This window comes from Ochotona princeps, chromosome 22, assembly GCF_030435755.1.
Source record: "Ochotona princeps isolate mOchPri1 chromosome 22, mOchPri1.hap1, whole genome shotgun sequence".
Lineage (NCBI taxonomy): Eukaryota > Metazoa > Chordata > Mammalia > Lagomorpha > Ochotonidae > Ochotona > Ochotona princeps.
In genome coordinates, this window is record NC_080853.1 from 21868034 (window position 1) to 21890551 (window position 22518).

At 45.7% G+C, this 22518-nt stretch overlaps 1 protein-coding gene across 3 annotated transcripts in view; it reads right to left on the reverse strand.

Moving 5' to 3' along the window:
• Positions 1-16051, reverse strand: part of DNAAF9 (dynein axonemal assembly factor 9) — a 103021-nt gene extending 86970 nt beyond the window's left edge. For 2 of the 3 annotated variants that reach the window (XM_058679302.1, XM_004585655.2), the window contains exons 1-3: positions 15667-16051; positions 7054-7133; positions 5132-5251 (exon numbers count right to left, since the gene is read on the reverse strand). In XM_058679302.1, the coding sequence (XP_058535285.1) occupies positions 5132-5251; positions 7054-7133; positions 15667-15749 (283 nt within the window). In that variant the 5' untranslated portion in view covers positions 15750-16051. Of the gene's footprint in view, positions 1-3717; positions 3771-5131; positions 5252-7053; positions 7134-15666 lie in introns of those variants that run through there. The other variant, XM_058679303.1, reaches the window with a different exon arrangement.
• Positions 16052-22518: the final 6467 nt, after the last annotated feature.

The window sequence follows — 22518 nt, forward strand, 5'->3', positions numbered from 1 at the left end:
AGAACTAGGATCCCACAGAAGAAATAACACTACAGCTGTTAATCCTCAGCAAGCATTCTTAGGACCTCTGATGTCATTACTGCGAAGAAAAGCTGAACAAAGTCTGGTAAAAGAAGAAAGTAATGAGAGAATAAAATGAGCATATAGAATTTTTTTTCATTTTATTACATGTTTAAAGATGTATTTATTTGAAGGGCAGAGTTGGAGAGAGGGAGTACTTCCACATGCTGGTTCATTCCACAAATGGCTGCAATGGACACTGCTGTGCCAGGCTAAAGCTAGGAGCCAGGAGCTTCATCTGGGTCTCCCATATGGGTGCAGCTGCCAACCACTTTGGCCAACCTCCACTACTTTCCCAGATGCATTAGTAAGTAGCCAGATTGGAAATGAAGCAGGTGGGACCCACATCGGATATCAGCGCCTATGAAACATTTTTTAAATTTCTAAAACAAATCCCCTTGGATCTGGCACAATGGCTCAATTGATTTTCCTCTTGGCAAGGGTCAGGATCCTACACAGGCACTGGCTCATGCCCCAGCTGCTCCACTTCCCATCTAGCTCCCAGCTTGTGGCCTACAGAAAAAGTAGAAGACAGGCCAAAGCCTTGGGATCCTACACCGAGGTGGGAGACCCATAAGAAGCTCCAGCTCCTGGCTTCAGATTGGCTCAGCTCCGGATGTTGTGGCCATCTGGGGAGTGAGTCAGTGGACAGGAGATCTTTCTCTTTGTTTTTCCTTCTGTCTGTAAATTTATCTTTCTGATAAAAACAAATAAATTTTTTTAAAAACCAAAATAAAGGGCCTGGTGCAGTAGCCTAGCAGCCTAAAGTCCTCGCCTTGAACGTACTGGGATCCCATGTGGGAGCCGGTTCTAATCCTGGCGGCCCCACTTCCCATACAGCTCCCTGCTTGTGGCCTGGGAAAGCAGATGAGGATGGCCCAAGGTCTTGGGACCCTGCACCCGCGTGGGAGGCCCAGAGGAGGCTCCAGTCTACTGGTTTCGGATCAGCTCAGCTCCGGTCATTGCTGTCACTTGGGGAGTGAGCCAGTGGTTGGAAAATATTCCTCTCTGTTTTCCTCCTCTCCGTATATCTGCCTTTCCAATGAAAAAATAAATGTTAAAAAATTAAAAATAAAAAAATAAAAATAAATCCCTTATGTTGGCCTTTTTTTTTCTCTATTACACAACTACAGACTAAAACACAGAAGCATAAATTTGGTGATCTTAGCTTCTGACCACATGAATTTTAAAATAAATTTATTAATTTGGAGGAAAATGCTCATTTTATAAGGATCTAGAATGTCAGATAATAAAGATTAACAAACAAACCACTCCTTTCAATACTTAAACAAATCCCATCATTTTAGTACTGTAATATCCCTGATAGCCTTGGCTACAGCAAAATATGTGACTGGTATGAGCTGCCAAATTAATTCTTTTCAAACCAGCAGATGCTGTACAGTGTAAGGAAAAACATTTCAAAGCAAAATCCGAAACCAAATGAATTGAAAAAGAAAACAGAAGGAGCTCTTTCTACAGTTGCTAGCAAAAAGGAGGGCTTTTGTCGATCTCTAACAGCTAAGGACTTTCCCAAGGACTAGAAGGCCTCTCCGCCTCAGCGTGATGTGCGGTTGATCAGGTAACTCTGCTGCGAGCAGAGCGGGGGTCTGCTTTGGGCACCATGCGATTCTCAGCACCACTTCTGGCCTCTTCAGCACCACCCCCCGTCTAGCAGCAACAAGCAAAAGGTCTTCATGTATTGCCCAGTGATCCCTGGGGGACTAAGGTGACCATTATATTCAGGCAAGATTATTCCACATCAGATGTTTGCTTTCAGGCCTCTCCCAGCGACCTTACAAGAGCTGTCTGCTTTTTGTCTACTCTTATTTGTCTATCCCTGTGTCTCCTGACCCATCTGGCAGACAAGTCATGACGCTAAGTATGTGATATCAGAGATAGCTCCTGGGCAACAGCCCACAGTAGCATCAACACAGGCACAGTGTCTCTAGGCTGAGCAAGGGGAATGTAAACAGAAAGCCTGCATTGTACTCACAGACATCGTCATGAATTAAAGTCACAGCACAAACAATTCCCAAAGACAGTGAGATAAAGAGTCTTTGTTTTTTAGCTGCAGACCCACATGAAATGTTCCTTGTAGGAGCAGCCTGCAGGCTCATCCTTGCCTCAAAAAGTGCTTTCACAGGCAATGCACATAACCCAAACCTCAGCACACACAAGCAGTGGGCAAGCAAGACAGAAACCCAGAGCAGAAGTTCAGCTCGGTGGCTGGTGTGCTCCTTAGGAGGCTCTCGTCCCACATCAGAATATTTGGCTTCAACACTCGGCTCTGGTTCCTGATTTGTTCCCTGCTAATGCACACCCTGGGGGGAAGATGATGGCTCGAGTAGATGAGTCCCTATCACCTACATGGGAGATCTGGAATGAGTTCCAGGCTCCAAGCTTTGCCCCAGCCTAGCCAGGACCACTGCAGCCATCTGAGGACTAAACCAGAATTATGGGAGTTATCTCTTAAAATAATAAAAAAAATGTTTTTGAAAGATTTACTTATTTTTATTGGAAACACAGATCAAATTTACAGAGAGGAGACATAGATACAGAAAGATCTTCCATCACTGGTTAACTCCTCAAATGGCTGCAATGGCTGGAGCTGAGTCAATCTGAAGCCAGGAGCGAGGAATGAGAAGCTTCTCTCAGGTCTGTACAAGAATGCAGGGTCCCAAGACTTTGAGCTGTCCTCAGGACAGGCTGCTTTCCCAGGCCATAAGCAGGGAGCTGGGTGATGAGTGGAGCAGCTGGGGCATGAACTGGCGCCTATATGGCATCCTAATGCTTGAAGGGGGAGGATTAGCTAATTCAGCTATTATGCCGGGCCCTGTTTTTTCACTTTTTTTTTTTAAACAGAACATTTCACAATAAAGCTTTTCTTTATTCACACCCCAAGCGGCAGCAATGGCCAGAGTCAAGCCGAGCTGAAGCCAGGAGCTTCTTCCAGGTCTCCCACATGGGTGCAGAGTCCCAAGGTTTGTGCCATCCTCAACTACTTTTCCCGGCCACAAGTAGCGAGCCAGAAAGGAAGTAGAACAGACGGAATACAAAGTGGCAATCATATGGGATCCCAATGCATGCAAGGCAAGGACTTTAGTCACTAGGCTACTGCACCAGACCTCTTTCACTTTATTTTTAAAAGATTTACTATATATAGTATATATAGGGTATATATATATATATATATATTTTTTTTTTTTTAATTGGAAAGTCAGATATACAGAAAGGAAGAGACACAGAGAGGAAGATCTTCCATCTGCTGATTCACTCCCCAAGTGGCCGCAATGGCCGGAACTAAGCCAAACTGAAGCCAGGAGCCAGGAGCTTCTTCTAGGTCTCCCACATGAGTGCAGGGTCCCAAGGCTTTGGGCAGTGCTCAACTTCTTTCCCAGGCCACAAGCAGGGAGCTGGATGGAAAGCAGGGCCACTAGGATTAGGTACTCATATGGGATTCCAGTGCTTAAGGCGAAGACTTCAGCCACTAGGTGACCGTGCCATGCCCTTTTTAAAAAAAATGTTTATTTATTTACAAGGCAGAGTAACAGAAACAAAGAGAAACAGTGAGTAAGAAAGAAAAAGCTCTTCCATACTCTTGTTCATCACCAAAGTAGTAACAACAGCCAGGTTAAAGCCAGAAGCCCGAAATTTCACCCTCGTCTCCACAATGGTGGCAGAGTCTGAGGTACTTGGCTCATCTTCCTCCGCCTTTCTAGGTACATTAGCAAGAAGCTGGAGAGGAGACAGTGTAGTCAGGACAAGAACTGAAAATCCAATATGTGAGGCCAGAGTCCCTTATATTTTTGAAAACTGACTGATTTATTTATAAACATAACAGACAGGTCCGGTACAGTGGCCTAGTGGCTAAAGTACTCACCTTGCATGCACAGGGATTCCATATAGGCGTTGGTTCTAATCCTGGCAGCCCCACTTCCCATCCAGCTCCCTGCATGTGGCCTGGGAAAGCACACACCTGGGAGACCTGGAGGGAATTCCTGGCTCCTGGCTCTGGGCTCTGGATCGGCACAGCTCTGGTCACTGTGGTCACTTGGGGAGTGAATCATTGGACGAAATATCTTCCTCTCTGTCTCTCCTCCTCTCTGCATATCTGACTTCGCAATAAAAATTAAATATTTTTTAAAAAGTGACAGAGTGAAAGAGGAAAAGATGAGGTAGGAGAGAAGAAAGCAGAAGAGAGGAAAAAAGAGAGAGATCCTCCATATACTAGTTTATTTCCCAAATGCCCAGGCTGGAGCCAGGAATTTTATTTATTTATTTATTCATTTATTTATATTATTTTTTATTGATTACATTGCATTATGTGACACAGTTTTATAGGCACTGGGACTCCCCCCCTCCCGAACCGCCCCCATGGTGGATTCCTCCACCATGCATTACCACAGTTGCATTACCACAGTTCAAATTCAGTTGAGATTCTTTCATTGCAAGCATCTACCAAGCATAAAGTTCAGCATCTTATTGTCCAGATAAATTCAATGGTTTCTTGGGGAGACCATCTCTGGTCTGAAGGTAGAGCCGGCAGAGTGTCATCCCAATCAATTAAAAGCCCCAAAATTACATCAGTAACAAATTATAACGTTATGGAATTAGTTGACATGGTATTGAGTAACCAATACATTAAAAGAGAAAAAAAAAAAAGAAAAAAAAGAATGCAAGTTCTGAACCACATCCTGTGACTTCTACATTGACATTTCAATTACTAGTTTATATACAACCGGGTTCTATATACCTTAAAATGGAGCCAGGAATTCCATCTGACTCTACCATGCAGCTGACAGGAACTCAAGCACTTGGGCATCACCCACTGTCTCCCAGGGACAATGGCAGAAAGCATGCAGCACCCCACACTTATGAGATGTGGACATCCCAACTAGTGGCCATCTCTGTTTTCCATGTATTAAAAAAGGGGGGAAAAAACCTTACTGGGTTTGGACTATTTTAAATTAAACCTTTGGACTAGTTTAAATTTGAGCACATTTTTCCATTTTAAAAACCGCATGAAATAAAGATCTGAAGAAATAAGCAGAATTTACCATTATAAACTTACCATCTAGAACTTCTTCAGAAAATCCTGTTTTCTCAAAATCACAGATATTCTGATTGTACAAACCAAACAGAAGATAATTTGCCAACTCTCTGCAGCCTTCATTATATCTGCTATCAATTCCTGCAAGGCAAAGAAAGCTCTGCTCAGCAACATTCTGAGGGTCATGTTAAGGTAGCAGCTCAGACCAGATTTGCACCAGAAACCAAACTAAGCAACTCTGTAAGAAACGGGTCTCAGCCAGCGATCTCCGATCCCACAGTCTGTATGTATTCCTCACACACTCTTAACAGTACAGATGACTGACATCGTGAACTTACTTCTGCCTTAAAAAATCCTCTTTCCTTTTTTAAAAAATGTTTATTTGAGAGGCAGAGACACAGAGAATGGGAAAGAAAAAAACAGAGTCAGAGGGAGTTCCCAACTGCTGGCTCATTTCCTAAATGCCTGCCACAGCCAGGGATTGGCCAGAAGAAAGTCAGGAACCAAAGCTGGAAGCTCGATCCAGGGTTGCCAAATGAGTAGCAGTGACCCACCTAACTAACTGAGCCATCACTTGCTGTCTCCTAGGGTATGCATTGCAGTTAGCAGAATTGGGAGCAGAGCCAGGGCAACTCAGACACTCCCACCTGGGACACGACTAGTGAATGTTTTAACTGCTGGGCCAAACTGCTAAGGATAGAAGGAACCAGAAAATATCATACAAATCCTGTCATGGTTTGTTCAAAATTCTGGAATATGGAGTGGGTGTTTGGCTAAGCAGTTACGACGTCGACTGGGATACCTGCATACCATATGAAAGAACCCTGGAAGCTGCAGCTGATGGCTTGAGTGGTCAGTTCTTGGCTGTCAGCAAGCGGGGCCTGGATTCAGTTCCCAGATTCCAGTTATGGCCTGACCCAGCATCAGAGACACTGTAGGCGTTTTGGGAGTGGACCATCAGATAACAATGTTCTCTCTCTTTCTTTCTCTCTCCATTTTTATAATAACCTTCTTAATACTTTTTTAAAGGTCTTGAAATAATTTTAACTGACCTAAAAATAAAAGTCAGGGTCAGCATCTCATGTTTGAGATCTTGCTGCTCCATTTCCATTCCAGCTCCCTGCTAATGCCCCTGGGAAAGCAGCAGCAGATGGTCCAAGCACTCATGTGGGAGACCTGGAAGAACCTTTGGGTTCTTGGCTTTGGCTTGGCACAGTGCCACCATTGTGGCCATTCGGGGAATTAATCAGTAGGTGGAAGATATCTCTCTCCCTCTCTCCTCTACCTGTCTCCATTCCTTCACCCCTCCCCCACCTCCTTCTGTCTTGTAATTCTTTCAAATAAATAAAAAACTTTTTTTTTTAAGAATAGAGGTCAGAAAAACATTCCCTTCCTAAAATTTTTATCAGAACATGTGGCATCAAATAAATTCAGGTTAAGGTCATATGAAAAGAACCCCAAAACGTCAACAGAGTGTCTAGAACCACAAACATTCATTGTCATTCATCAATACAACTGTATGCTGAGGTGCAGTGGTTCGTGTGCCTGCGGGAGGCCCTCAGGAAGCTTACAGTCTAGCAGGGATGGGTCAGAGAAAAACGAACAGGAAACCAAATGCCAGCCTCAGCACTGCCTTTCAGTGCCTTGGGGATATACACTACCAGGTTCCTGGGTGCCTACAAAGTTCCAGAGCTATGGTTCTGGACAAGAGGGAAGTATTAAGGGCAGGTGGTAAAGCTGTCTGTATGAGGGAAGAGAAAGGAGTTGGGATAAAAGGAGTCCCAAGAATGCTGTCAAATAACTTCATCATCAACAGCCATGTATTTCAGAGGAACATGAGCTAGGAGAAGGACACAAGCTGATGGTTTATGTCACCATGCCATTGTTAATTACTTCCTGAGACAAGAGGCCATGTTGTCCCAAGCTTTGTTAAAAGCACTGACCTAGGATGCAGAGGATCCCATCAGGCTGAGACTTGCTGCTCTGGGTCAGGATGCTCTGAACCCGGCGGAGGCGGCTGCAACTGCAATGAGAACAGAAGACATCTTGAGTTTCAGCATGTTCCCAGGGGAAGAGCAACACCCTCGGTGAGAATTCCACAAGGAAGGACTTCACGTGGTCCTAGCATTACCAGCTAGGATGAACTGGGCAGGGTTCTCTTCTCCTCTACTTTCTGGAACAATCTGCACAGAACTGGTTTGAAGACTAAGCCTGCTGAATGCAAACTGGATGACAGGGGCTCTCTGGTTTCTTCCAGGCCAATGAGGAAAGGGACTGAGTCTCAGCAGTTGCCTCCAAGAACTTCCAATGCCTTTTCATACTTGGAAGATTTGCAAACAAGAGCTTTCACATCGATTTGCCCTTGGTATGGTCATTATGAGTCAGATTCAAAATCCAAAGCAAATAAAAAGCAAATGGACAAAAACCAAAAATGTGTATACAAACCTAAACAAAGCTCCACAGCTATGCCTCTGAACTGTCAGCAGAAGCAAGATACTGCTTCTACTGGTGTGTAGAACTAGTATTCCTTCAGCCCTAGGGCTATCCTCTTTATCCCATGCAAGATGTGAGAACAGGCATTCCTAGTTGCTACCATTTCTAATTGTCCCTCTGCCCAGTCCTTTCCCTTCCCAGTGTGCCCACCTCCTGCCCAGATGGATTCTACCACCTGGTCACCCTATCATGTCAAGATCTGCTTCTTTTAGACATTCTAATACTCCACATATTGAATATTTATCATACATCCAACAGAATTCCAGCCTTCCACATCATTAACTAATTAAGATCTTTCACAAGCCAATCATGCTAATTGTTCACATTCATGACAGTCAGACCATGGCCACCCTGGATTGAATTGGCTCCAGTACACTGTCCTATACCCAGCCAAACAAAGCACTACTTCCTGGACCAGGCACGGTGGCCTAGCGGCTAAAATCCTCTCCTTGAACACACTGGGATCCCATATGGGTGCTGATTCTAATCCGGGCAGCTCCACTTCCCATCCAGCTCCCTGATTGTGGCCTGGGAAGGCAGTCGGGGACTGGCCAAAGCCTTGGGACCCTGCACCCACGTGGGAGACTTGGGGGAGGTCCTGGCTTCGGATTTGCACAGCACTGGCCGTTGCGGTCACTTGGGGAGTGAATCACCACATGGAAGATCTTCCTGTCTCACCCCCTCTGTATCTGATTTTGCAATAAAAATAAATAAATCTTTAAAAAAAAAAAAAAGCATCACTTCCTTAGATTCCTTTTCCTTTTTGGATTCTCCTTAATGTTCCCACGCCCCAACTCATTCACATTTGAGGTTTTGGAAGCAGTAAGACAAAAAATATCAAGAAAAGGGAAAAAGCTTCTTTCCTTGGGAAAAGATGAATGCCTGCCTTTCCCCACTTCTTCATGTTTAACAGAGACTGATCTTGGGATCACTTGTTCACGGAATACTTCATTGAGTTGGTCCCTTGGCCCACTTCCCAATCCATCTGGACAGTTGGCTCATTGTCAAGGTTGCCAAGTGTTCTTTGGTTTTCACACTTAAAACCAGTCAGCAACAAAAGCATCCATAGACCATGTGACCAAGAAACAAATAACTCCCCGCTATTGCTGCAGAAAGCCAAGATAATATGGAAAACAGTTTCTTTTTTCATAAGCATCTTGACAAATAAAAATGGAAGAACATAAAATGAAAACAGACCTTCCTCTTCTCAAAGTAAAACACTGTCCTGATTAGTGTTTCTTATTTTTTTAATCAAATGGGTAAAATTAAATTCCACTGTCTTTCCTTTGTACATTTCCTTGCATTCCAGTTTTTAAAATTAATGTTTTTCGAGTGGCAACAGGGCTATCTTCCATCTGCTAGTCACTCCCCAATTGCTTGTAACATACAAGGCTGGGTCAGGACAAAGCCAGGAGCCCCACACCCTCCCAGATCTCTCCTGTAACTGAGCCTTTAGCTCTGCCTCCCAGGATGCACATCGGCAGGAAGCTAACTAGGAAGTGGAGGAGCTGGCAAACCCAGGCAGTGGGATAGGGAATGCAGGTATCCCACATGGCAGTTGAACAACTGTGCTACTACAACTATTTTTAACCTAAATGTAGGCTGTCATGTTACTAAACCATGAAATCAGTCACTTACTCAATAATTTCCTTTTAATTAAAGAGAAAAAGAATCCCAATAAGTATAAAGAAAATTGCAATCACCTACACATTTTTAGCACCCAGAATTAAATACTGTTAATATTTTTGGAATATTTTGGGCGGCAGGCTGCCTCCAGTAGCTAGTGATGGCGAGCCTGGGGACTGAGGCTGAGCAGGAGACGCTCCTCGGCACCCCGCACCCCAGAAGTAGGTGACCGGATGCTGGTGGAAGGGCCCCCTCACCTCAGGCACTAGGTCCTTCCCAAAGGCCTGCCACCTCAGGCCTGCTTGCCACAGGCGATGCCCGACTCAGCAGCCTCATTAGCCCAGGGAGGGTCGCTCCAGACCTTGGGGACGGGCTTAGAATTGGGGTTTGGCTGTCCGCAGCCTCTGTGAGCAGAGTGTCCTGGGACCAGTAGCTTAGCTGGGATCCTGCAGTCTTGAGGAAGTGACTTGCTGTGGACCCCAGTCACCGACCTGTGTGTGGGAATGTCCTGCGATGAGGCATGAGGGCCTCTTGCAGGTGTACGTGTGTGGGTGGCGTGGAAGGGCATCTGTAGGTCGGCTATCCTGGATCCCTTGAGGGTAGACAGCGATGGTAGAAATACCAGCGGCCTCTTTGGGAGGAATCAAGATCCTGCATTCCACATTTGGCCTCTTAAAGCTGGTCACTTCCTAGTATTAGCATTGACCTTCCTAATTGCCCCATATCTTCTGCAAGTTTGTTAACCATCATAACACCAAAACCTATCTCAAATGTGCTCACCCTTGTCCTATGCAAATAAAAATTAACTTCTTAAGCACCAAAAAAAACCCTATATATATATATATATAGGAATATTTATTTTTATCTACATTAGTGCTTTTTTGAATTCCATATATAAAATATTTTTTATGTTTGAGTCAAGAATGGAATATTATATGCAAACCTGAAGTCCTGATTATTAACCTGAGATTACCACCCTGAATTAGTTGTGTACCCACCAGTCTATTTAATGGAAACTTTCAACATCCACCAAACCTTAGCAATGACACTGCCCTTCTGGGCTACTGGATGATTGGCCCATTGTTTCCACGACTTCACATAGTTCTACTTTTAGAAGACATGCAGACATAGCAGATCGAACAATATGACATATATAAAATATGTCACTTTCATATTATTTTTCCAACATTCCTTGGACTCAGATAAAAAATTTAGCCATGGGGCCTGGCCGCATGGCCTAGCAGCTGAAGTCCTCGCCTTGAATGCGCCTGGATCCCATATGAGGGCCAGTTCTAATCCCGGCAGCTCCACTTCCCATCCAGCTCCCTGCTTGTGGCCTGGGAAAGCAGTCAAGGACAGCCCAAAGCCTTAGGACCCTGCACCCGAGTGGGAGACCCGGAAGAGGTTCCAGGTTCCCGGCTTCGGATTGGCACAGCACCAGCCGTTGCGGTCACTTGGGGAGTGAATCATTGGACGAAATATCTTCCTCTCTGTCTCTCCTCCTCTCTGTATATCTGACTTTGTAGTAAAAATAAATAAATCTTTAAAAAAAAATTTAGCCATGATAGATGATCAAATGAGTAAACCAATTCTAAGCAGGCACAGTCGTCCCAAGATCACAAGAACCTAAGCCATCAAGTACCTTGACTAAACTATTTTTTTTCTTTCAACTATATCTGAGTGTTTTTCTGACAATAAAGTTAGCCACAGCTGCACACTGCTAGGTTCTCACCAGTTGTATTTATACAAGTTAATTTTTTTTTTAAAGATTTAATTATTATTGGAAAGCCGGATATATAGAGAGGAGAGACAGAGAGGAAGATCTTCCATCCGATGTTTCACTCCCCAAGTGAGCCGCAACGGCCGATGCGCGCCGATCCAATGCCAGGAACCAGGAACCTCCTCCGGGTCTCCCACGAGGGTGCAGTGTCCCAAAGCTTTGGGCCGTCCTCGATTGCTTTCCCAGGCCACAAGCAGGGAGCTGGATGGGAAGTGGAGCTGCCGGGATTAGAACCGGCGCCCATATGGGATCCTGGCACGTTCAAGGCGAGGACTTTAGCCGCTAGGCCACGCCGCCGGGCCCTATACAAGTTAATTTTTAAACTTTCATGTAACATGGAGCCCTTTCGGTCTCTAAATTATTGTTTACTAAAGCAAATAAATCCAAGTCAGGAAGCTCAAAAAAAAAAGTTAGCCACAGGTATAATACTTCTGAACTCTAAATAATAATCCCTCTTCCATTTATATGTAATAATTAACCCACTGCTTTGATAACAATTGTTACATAAACATCCACATATGTTTTCTTGTCTATACCTCATTATCCTAGGTCCATAGGGAGTAAAAAAAAATAATAATTTTCTATTTCTTCCTCCAAAATGTGCATTTTGTGTCAAAAATTGAACAAAATACTAGTACAAATGGACTTAAAAAGTTCATGCAAAAATGGAATTAAAAATATCTATTTGGGGGGTCTGGCATTGTGGCCTAGCGGCTAAAGTCCTCGCCTTGAACGTGCCAGGATCCCATATGGGTGCTGGTTCTAATCCTGGCAGCTCCATTTCTGACTGCAATAAAAACAAATAAATCTTTAAAAAATATATATGCATTTGGGGCCAGCATGGTGGTACAGCAGGTTTATACTCTGCCCCGTGGTGCTGATATCTCATGTGGGTGCCAGTTTGTGTCCTGGCTACTCCACTTTCAATTCAGCCCTCTGCTTACGGCCTGGAAAAGCAGCAGAGGATGCTACAAGTCCTTTGGCCCCTGCGTCCACATGGGAGACCCAGAGGCGGCCCCTGGCTTCCAGCTTCAGACCAGTTCAGCTCTGCCAGTTGTGGCCATTTGAAATTTTTGGAGTTAACCAGTGCATGGAAGACCTACTCTCTCTGTAAATGTGCCTTTCAAATAAAAAATGAATAAACCTTGTTTTTTTTTAAAAAAGCATGTATTCATATTGTTGCAAAAACATTTTTGAAATCATATAATTTTGAAATAAATGTTCATTCTAACTATTCTTTTAATGCAACTTTCCTGCTAGCTTTTAAACTTCTTCTAATATATTCTCTAATATATTCTCTTTAGATTCTGTATGCTTTATGTTTTAAAGTTTAAGCAAGTGAACCCTCCCTCACACAATCCGATTCACCTTATCACAGAAAACTAATGCAGGGCCAGGCATTTCACATAGCAGAGAGAAGACATTTGTTAGGAGGCCCACAAGCCATACCCGAGTACCTGGTCCTGAGTCTCAGCTCCTGCTCCCAACTTCAGCTTCTTGCTAATGAGCACCCTGGGGAGCACCCCGCTACCCACATGAATACCTAGACTAAGACACCCCTCCCCCTCACTCCCAGCCATGGCCTGGCCTAGCCCAGAGCCAGACACTGTAGGCATTTGAGAAGTGACCCAGCAGGCCACAGTTGATTCACTGGGCTTCTTTCTCCAGATCTATCTAGCTGCCTCCCTCTCTCCTCTGCTCCATCCCCCTCCTCTGTTTGTCTCCCAAATAATTGTTTTAATTTAGGGGAAATTTCTTTTTTTTTAAGATTTATTTTTATTTGAAAGGTGAATCAAATTACGGAGAGAAGAGACAGAAAGATGTTCAACCTGCTGGTTCACTCTCCAAATGGCCACAGTAGCCAGGGGCCAGAAACCAAGAGCCTCTTTCTGTTATTCCTTGCAGGTGCAGGGCCCCAAGGATTTGGGCCATCATATATTGCTTTCTCAGGTCATAAGCAAGGAGCTGGATGGGAAGTAGAACATCCAGGACACGAACTGGACCCTATATGGAATCTAAGCACTTACAAGGAGAGGATTTAACCACTGGGCCATCGTACCAGGCCTGTTTTTTCATTTCATCTTTTGAGTTGCTTGTTGAGTGCCAAGCCTAGTTTTGACTACTCTGCTTCCAACCTAGCTTCCTGCTACTGCATCCTGGGAGGTAGCAGATGACTGCCCAAGTACATGTGTCCCTGCTACCTATATTGGAGACCCAGACTGAGTTCCAGGCTCCGGGTCTCAGCCTGGCCCAACCCTGGCTGTTACAGCCGATTGGGCAGCGAACCAGCAGGTGGAAGATCTCTTTATCCTCCTCTCCCTCCACACCTTCTTATCACTTTGCCTTTCAAGGCAATGGAATAAAAAAAAAAAAAAAAACTAAACAATAACCACAACAAAACACACACTCGTACGCTACCAGAAACAAGGGAAGGAGCAATTATCTTAGATATGGATTTATAGTAAAGCTGATTTTTGCACTCAAAACTCTCAGAAAAACTCAAATCAAGTTGCATGTTAAGCAGCCATTTGTGAAATCCGCATCCCCTGTCCTAACTGCTCCATTTCTTTTTTCTTTCTTTCTTTCTTTTTTTTTTAAGATTTTTGCAAAGGCAGATCCTCAGAGGAAGAGAAACAGAGAGGAAGATCTTGATCTTCCTTCCGTTGATCCACTCCCCAAGTGGCCGCAATGGCTAGAACTGAGCTGAGCCAATCCAAAGCCAGGAGCCTGGGGCCTCTTCCAGGTCTCCCATGTGGGTACAGAGTCCCAAAGCTTTGGGCCGTCCTCAACTGCTTTCCCAGGCCACAAGCAGGGAGTTGAATGGGAAGCGGGGCCACTGGGATTAGAACTGGCGCCCATATGGGATCCTGGAGCATGTAAGGCAAGGACTCTAGTCACTAGGCTACTGCGTGTTGCTCCATTTCTGATCCAGCTCTCTGCCACTGACCTTGGGAAAGCAGTGGAAGACAGCTCAGCGCCTGGGCCCCTACCATCCATGTGGGAAGGATGGACCCAGATGGAGCTCCACACTCCTGACAGCCTGGCCAGCTCAGTCTTGCAGCCATCTGGGAAATAAACCAGCAAATGGTTTCCTTCCTTTCTCTCCTGCTTTTCTGACTATCTCTCTCACCTTCTTCTCTCTGTAACTTTCATTAAAAAAAAAAATTCTAAGCTCAAATGGTCTCAGATAAATCCCAAGTTTACACAGAGATTTAACAGATGGCTGCTCCTAGTTCTAAAGTATCCAGTGCAAGTTCTATACAAAGTTCAAACACTTTGTAACAGTGGAACAACTTGGCAGAAATGTTGGGTCAGGTTAGAGACCGTTACCACAGCAGCTCAGCACTTGCGTAACTGTCCAGCCCACCAGGAATTTCATTGGAGGGCACAGAGTTCAAACAATGCCACCTGCTCACTTACAACCAAATTAGGAGCCCTAAGTGCAGTGTTTCATTTGTCTGCAGCCCCATCACCCCCATGCTTTATTCATTCAACAAACGTGTACTGTGCTGCCATGGTACAAGAAGGAATACCAAGAAGTAAAAGAAAGACAGGATTTTAAGAATTAGCTCTTGTTTTCCACGAATTTGGTCTAAGTTAAAACCAGCCCCCTTCTTACAACAGATTGGGGAACAAGCATTAAACATAAATGCTTTATGTTTCAAAACAAAAGGAAACAAGAAAAGCCATTCTCATACTGAGCTGACAACCTCCTTTCCAGGAAACAATAGCACTTTTGCCTTGCTAAGGGGGTAGTGTTTTTTTTTTTTTTTCTGTATTGCACACAAAAACCTGCTTTCATGACACCTTAGCAGTACTGAAGCTCACTGCTAGTCTGTCCCCCTCAGAGGTGTTTATCGCAAATCCTCTATCAGCTAGCAGGGTCACTATCAAGGTCAGTTTCAAAGACACAGAGGACAGAATTCGGAAACGGATCTTCCTAAATGGAAAAGGTAATGGTGTGAAATCCATCCCTACATACCCACCTCATACCAAGGCACGAACAAGGCTGCCGCCCTGGGCTCAGGAGCCTGGCGTCACCGCTTTGAGGAGGGGGCTGATTCCCTAACAGGAGCTCCCCACGGTGGAAGGAAGGAGGGAAAGAGGGGGTGCACTTAGCGCTGGGGCAGCGGGAGTTGGGGAAAGGCGAGATCTCTGCAGCCGGGTGTGCGCACCCTGGAGGGGTGGGTGTCTTAGGGGAGTCGCGGTCAAGGGCAAAGCCCCGGAGACCTCCAGGAGAGGGGCTTCATCCACTTGGGGTGTTACACAGAGAAGACAACTGTGCGTGGGGGTCACTAGAGGCAGCCGTTTCCGAGGGGAAGCATTCCAAGGCGAAGGCAAGGGAGCGACCCACGGGGATACCACGGCAACCTCTCTGGGGAAGGCTTTCCAGGGAGAAGCGTACTAGGGGGGCGGGGACGTCACAATAGGGGTCTCGCCGTGGGGCTGTCCCGTGGAGAAACCATGGGGTGGGGATGGGGGACTCTCCAGAGGGCGCAGTTCGCAGGGAAATGTTCCTCACGGAGCCGTTTCGGAAACCACGGTCCGTGAGGAAGCCATGTCGGGCCACGCCCTACAGCGGGAGGCGTCGCCGGCCCCCCGACAGCCCGCATCCCCAACCCCTGCAGCCCGTCCGCGGCCTTGGCCCCGCGCCTACCTGACGGAGGGCGACCCGCGGCCGGAGCCGCCGGAGGACCGCGCGCCGGGCAGATCCAGCCGGCGCGGGGGGTACGCGTCCATGGCGGCGGCGGAGAACGGCGCGGCGGCGAGCGAGGGTCGCTGAAAGGCCCGTTCCCGCCGGGCGGGGCGGAGGGGCGTGCCGGTGGGAGGGGGCCGGGCGCTCGGGGCGGCGGGGAGCGTGTCGAGGGGCCTAGGGGGTCCGGTCGACCGCTACGCCTTCCTTAAACGGCCAGCCTCTCGGGGCCTGAGTCGCTGGCACGAGGGCCCGGGGCGGGGGTCACCGCCGCGTCGCCTGGCTTTCTCTACAGAACCCGCATTCTAGAATAGCAGGCGGTGAGCGGCACCCCCCGCCGCCACCGGCCACGCACACGGACGCGCCCGGGGGCGGGGCCTCGCGGAAGCCCCGCCCACCCTCGTCCTTGTCCTCGGGCCCCGGCCTGCGGGCGATCCAGTCCGGGCGTTCGCGCCCCGGGTACCCCGACGCGGGGCTGGGATCCCCTGGTCCTCACGGTGAGCATCCCGGCCCGGATGCAGGTCCAGGAACGGGAAAGCAAATCCCATCGAGCCTCGGTCCTTTAGTGTGTAGAATGAGGGAAAATGTTTGCGTGGCCAGGCAGCCCGTGTGTAAAAACGGCATTTAATTATTTCTCCCGGCGTCACGGACGACATTGTCAGGATGACATTGTCAGTGCCCTCCGGGCTCTTTTTTTTTTTTTTTTTTGTAATAAATCGCCACGATTCGTTGGAGCTGTTTGGATGCCGCAGTATAACAAGTTAAAATCATTACCTACATCAATAACAATGTTCAGGCCAACTGTGATGTTTCCTGTGTGCTTAGCTGGGGGAGACGGAGGGAGAATAAAAATCAGAAGGGAGTAGGAATTCAAAGTTCTGGCCTTTCATATTCAAGAAAGGAGAAGACAGTTGGCTCGGGGCCCGAGTCCGGAATAGAAAACAAAACAAAACAAAACAAAAGGCATCATTTGTGGAAGGTGCTCGGCCACACGCTCTGCGGATCAGCCAATCAGCGGCAGCCTCACGCCGGTGGTTTTTGCCTCTGAAAATCAACCAGTCGGGAACAGCCTCACTCTGAGAGTCAGTCAATGACAGCCCCGCGCTTCAGAAAGTCAGCCAATCCTTGACAGCTCCGGGCCAGTCTGCAAAGCCTCTGCACGCCCGCGGGGCACAGCGGCAAGGCCCCGAGTGCCCGCGACTCCCGAACACTCCCTCTTCCGAGAGACCACCCACGTCCGCGTTCCAAAGCCTTTAAATAAGTGCAGCTCTGGCGTTCCCTGCCCCTTCTGCTTTACAAGGGCTCTGTTGCAAGCAGAGGAAAAAAATAACCTTTGAGTTGAATCGGATAGTGAGTCCAATTGTGTGGCTTTTGCTTGGCTTCTTTTTTCTTTTTCTTTTTTTTTTTTTGAGAACTTCAACAGCCATTTATATATGCATTTGGACTAATTTGGAAACAATGATGCAGCCACATATTTTTGTTAATATAACCCTTTTCTAAGGAAAGCTTTTTTAAAAAAAAAAAAGATTTATTTATTTTTATTGGAAAAACATTTACAGAGAGGAGAGACAAAGATCTTCCGTCTGCTGGTTCACGCCCTAAATGGCCACAAGGACTAAAACTGAGGCATTCTAAAGCCAGGAGTGGATCCCCCACGCAGGTGCAGATTCCCAAGGCTTTGTACCATCCACTGCTTTCCCAGACTACAAACAGCGAGCTGGAAGGGAAGTGGAGCAGCCAGGAGACAAACCAGCATCCGTATGGGATCCTAGTGCTTGCAAGGCAAGGATTTAACCACTGGGCCACGGCACCAGGCCATTAATATAATCTTTTCAATTCTTGCTAGGGCTGTACTTTTTTTTTTTTTAAGATTTATTTTTATTGGAAAGGCAGATATAGAGAAGAACACAGAGAGAAAATTCCATCCACTCCCTAAGTGGCCACAAGAGCTGGAGCTAAGCCAATCTGAATCTAGGAACCAGGAGCCCCTTCCTGGTCTCCCACGCAGGGGCAGGGTCCCAAGGCTTTGGGCCATCCTCAACTGCCTTCCTGTGCTACAAGCAGGGAGGCAGGGAGCTGCATGGGAATGTGGTGAAGTAGGCAGCTAGTTCAAGGGTCACAGGTCACGAGCTTGGAAGTCACTCTCCCATCACCTAGGTGTTCCCTCCTGCCCACCTGTGACTCTCACCTATCACCTGAGAGGGGGCGGTAATGCATTCTTGTGTAACCACTTTACAAGCCCCTACCAAGGCTCTTGATAAGGAGGGGCTGGCTCTTTTGGTCCTGTGCTTCCCTTGCTCTGGCACTCTTGGCCTCCCTAACACTTCTGAGGACAGGTATCCCCTGAGCATGGCCTCTGTATGTCTGTATTCCTCACCCTCTGTTTACTGCTTGGGTGGGACAATGAAGATAGCAATGTTAATATACTTTGTATTTCTAATTTGTGTACTATTGGGAGTTCCAGGGGAGGTGAGGCCTAGCAGTAGTGAAATGTGGGCAGAGAAACCAGGGAAAGGTGAATGTCTGCAGCTTCGTAACTATGTTCAGGTTATTCGTTGCATGTCTCTTAGAATAAGTTATATTGCTGGGGAAGCTGGGACATAGGACATAGGATGGACTTCAGGGTAATGACCATTTGTTCCTTTTGGGATTACGAGTGATTGGATTGAGATATGGACTTGTGATTTGCTATTTCTAGTGGGCCCTTTTATCACCAAACTTGATTAATAAAGACACCTTAATAAACTTTGAACATATCTGGTGTGATATTGCTCACACCCCACAACAGGAAGTGGGGCTGAGCTGCTGGAATTAAAATGGCACCCATGGGGGGGGGAAATCCCAGTACCTATGAAATTGTGTCATGTAATACAATGTAACTAATGAATAAATGAATATTAAAAAAAAAGAAAAAAGTGGAAATGAAATAAAAAAAAATTGTCCACTGAAATATTCCTGAAACATAAGCTTTATAAATCTCAAGCTTTTTACAAAAAAGCAATGCATCTTCTCATTTTATCAGTTGACTTAGAAGTTGCTTTTTCAATCATTAAACAAATACTGGTTTCAATAAAAAAAAAAATGGCACCCATATGGGATCCCAGCACATGCCAGGCATGGACTTTCGCCACTAGGCTGTTGTGCCAGGCCCTGGAAAGTCATATTTACAGAGAGGAGGAGAGACACAGAAAAGATCTGTCCTCTGGTTCACTCCCCAAGTGGCTGCAACGGCTGGAATTGACTAATCCAAAGCCAGGAGCTTCTTTCAGGTCTCCCATGGAGGTGCAGGGTCCCAAGGCTTTGAGCCGTCCTCAACTGCTTTCCCAGCCACAAACAGGTAGCTGAAGTGGAGCAGCCAGGACACAAATTGGTGCCCATATGGGATCCTGGTGCATGCAAGGCCAGGACTTTAGCCACTAGGTTACTGCAACAGGCCGTTTGCTTTGTTTTGAGAGGCAGAGAGACAGAGGCAGATCATCCATCCTCTGGTTTAGTCTTCAAATGCCTACAACCAGGCAGGAATTGAGGAATTTAATCCAGGTCTTCTGGGTATGGCAGGGATACAAGTCCATGAGCCATCACTGGCCGCCTTCCAGAGTGCACAGGAAGATGGCCATGAGTCAGAGCTGAACATGAGCTCATATGTAATGTGGGCATAACCACTTAATCACTCTCAATTTCTGTGTCAAACCACAGACCTTATTATGTTTTTTTTTTCCTTCAAAACATTCAATTGTGCAATCACAATCATTTTTAGAATATTTACCATCCCATGGGGCAGGGCTGCAGCATAGCACATGAAGCTGCAGCCTATGGTGCTGACTGGAGTCCCACATGCTCCACTTCTGATCCGGCTCCCTGCTGATGCAGATGGGAAAACAATGGAGGATGGCTCAAGTGCTTGGGTCCCTGTTCCTACGTGGGACACCTGGATGAAGCTCCTGGCTCCTGATTTAGGACTGACCAAGTTCTGGCTGTTGTAGTCTTTGGAGACTGAAATCACTCATGGAAGACCCCTGTGGTGTCTTCTCTCAGTAACTGTCTTTTTAGTAAATAAATATCTCTAAAGAAATACTTTATTACCCACACAAAAAACTACAAATGTTGTATCCATTTCTTTCCCACCTCCTCAGCCATAGGCAACCATTATCCTACACATTTGCTTATTTTGAACATTTCACATGCCCAGAATCATATAGTATGGAATCTTTTTGACTAACTCATTCTATTTAGTATGTTTATAAGATTCATGCATGTTGCAATATATATTATAGTTGTGTTGAATAATATTCCACTTACCATGTCTTATCCATTTATCAGTTAATGGTTATTTGAGCTGTTTCAAGTTTTGCCAATGTTTTATTAATGTTGTTACAAACATTTGTGTGTAAGCTGCGTGGACATAACTGCCCTCATATCTTGAGTATGGATAGCAACATGTGGACTGCTGAATTTTGTGGTAATTCTATGTTTAACATTTTGAGGAACTACCAAGCAATTTTCCAGAGTGGCTGTCCCTTTTACATCCCTCCCCAACATTTTTTATTATAGTTATTCCATTGTGAATGAAGTGATATTCATTCTAGTTTTGGTTTACACTTTCCTGATCATTAATAAGTTGAACATCTTTTCATGAGCCTCTTGGTTGCATATCTTTGGGAAAAGTCTATTCAAATTTTTTTTTGAAAAAGGTTTATTTATTTAAAAGGTCGAGATACAGATTTTGAGAGAGAAACAGGTTTTCCATCCACTGCTTCACTCCCTGAATGACTGTAATGGCTAGAGCTGGGCTGGTTTGAAGCTAGGAGCCAGAAATTTTAAATAGGTATCCCATGTGGATGCAGGAACCCAAGTGTTTGGGCCACCTTCTGTTGCTTTCCAAGACACATTAGCAGAGAGCCAGGACTCAAACTGGTGTCTACAGGGGATGCTAGTGCCATTGGCAGTGGCTTTACTCACTATGCCACAGTTCTGATCTTTGTTCGGATTTTTTAAAAAATTTATTTATTTTTATTGGAAAGGTAGAGTTACAGAGAAGAGACATAGAAAGATTTTCCATCTGCTACTTTACTCCCCAAGTGGCTGCAATGGCCGGAGCTGAGTCGATCTGAAGGTAGAAGCCAGGAGCTTCTTCTGGGTCTCCCACGCAGGTGCAGGATACCAAGGCTTTGGGCTGTCCTCTACTGCTTTCCCAGGACACAAGCAGGGAGCAGGATGAGAAGTGGAACAGCCAGGAATATGAACCAGCACCCATATGGGATCCTAACATATACAAGGCAATAACTTTAGTCACTAGACCATCGTGCTGGGTCTTTTGTTCAGATCTTTTGCCTATTTTTTTTTATTGGAAAGGCAGATATACAGAGAGGAGGAGAGACAAAAAGAGACAGAAAGGAAGCTATTCCTTCCGATGATTCACTCCCCAAGCGGCCACAACAGCTAGAGCTGTACCAATTCAAAGTCAGGAGCCAGGAGCCAGGAGCCCCTTCCAGGCCTCCCACATGGGTGCAGGGTCCCAAGGCTTTGGGCCATCCTCAGCTGCTTTCCCAGGCCACAATCAGGGAGCTGGATGGGAAGTGGAGCAGCCGGGGCTAGAACCATTGCCCATATGGGATCCAGGTGTATGCAAGGTGAGGATTCAGTCACTGAGCCATGGCCCTGAGCCCTTTTGTCCATTTTTTTTTTTTTTACCAGATTATTCATCTTATGTTTTCAGATTTATTTACTTATTTGAAAGTCCACAGAGAGAAGGGAAAGACAGAGATTTTTCATCTGCTGGTTCACTGCCCAGGTTGTCACAATGGCCAGGGCTAGGCCAGGCCACAGCCAGGAGCTTCTTTCAGGTCTCCTATGTAGCAGGTACCCAAGCACTTGGTCCATCTTCCATTGTTTTGCAGGGCATTAACAGGGAGCCGAATCAGAAACGAACCAGCTAAGAGTCAAGCTGGCACTCCCACAGGCATCATAAGCTTGGATTAGCATACTGTGCCACAATGCTGGCTCCTGTTTACCCATTTCTATTTTGTGCATATTTTTACTTCCATTTTCCAAATGCAAACGTAAATTTCACGCTGAGTCTTCTGAACTGTGCACATTTGCATATTAATGAGGAAAATACTCATTTGCAACAGTGTGTAAGCATTCATTCAGCACCAAAAATGGTGAAAAGCCAGATATAAACTATACATTTGTCTAAGCAAAAAAAAAAGTGTAATTTCTCCCATGTGTACTAAGGAAGTGATAAAATAAGTTTTCCATTAAGCAAAGTTGAGATAAAGATATAAAAAAATGCAGAAGTTATAATAATTTCCCACACTTTGTATCATCATCATCAGTCATTCAGAATATTATCCAGTCCAAAATTGAAAGCAAATTTTTGAAATGCCAGGACAAAATTCACTACAGTTTTAAGAATGTGATAAATCAATCTTTTTTTTTTTACATTTGTTTTCATCTTACTTGAAAGAAAAAGCGACAGAGATAGAGGTATTTTCCATCTGCTGGCTCGTTCTCCACAAACACCCACCAGAGCCAGCTCTGTTCCACGCCAAAGCGCGGAGCCAGGAACTCCATCTAGGTCTCGCACATGGGTAGCAAGGGCATGGTTACTTAGCCATCATCTGCTGATTTCTCAGAGTGTCTGACAAGGAAGTTGGATGGGAAGTAGAGTAGCCAAGACTCAAACTAGCACTCCAATACAGGATGGGAACATCTTAAGACTTCATTTATTGTTACGGTGATTATGGCTTGAAATGCCTCACTTTAAAATATCAGTGCCTTGGATGCAAGTAGTCACAATGCAGAAAAATTACCCCT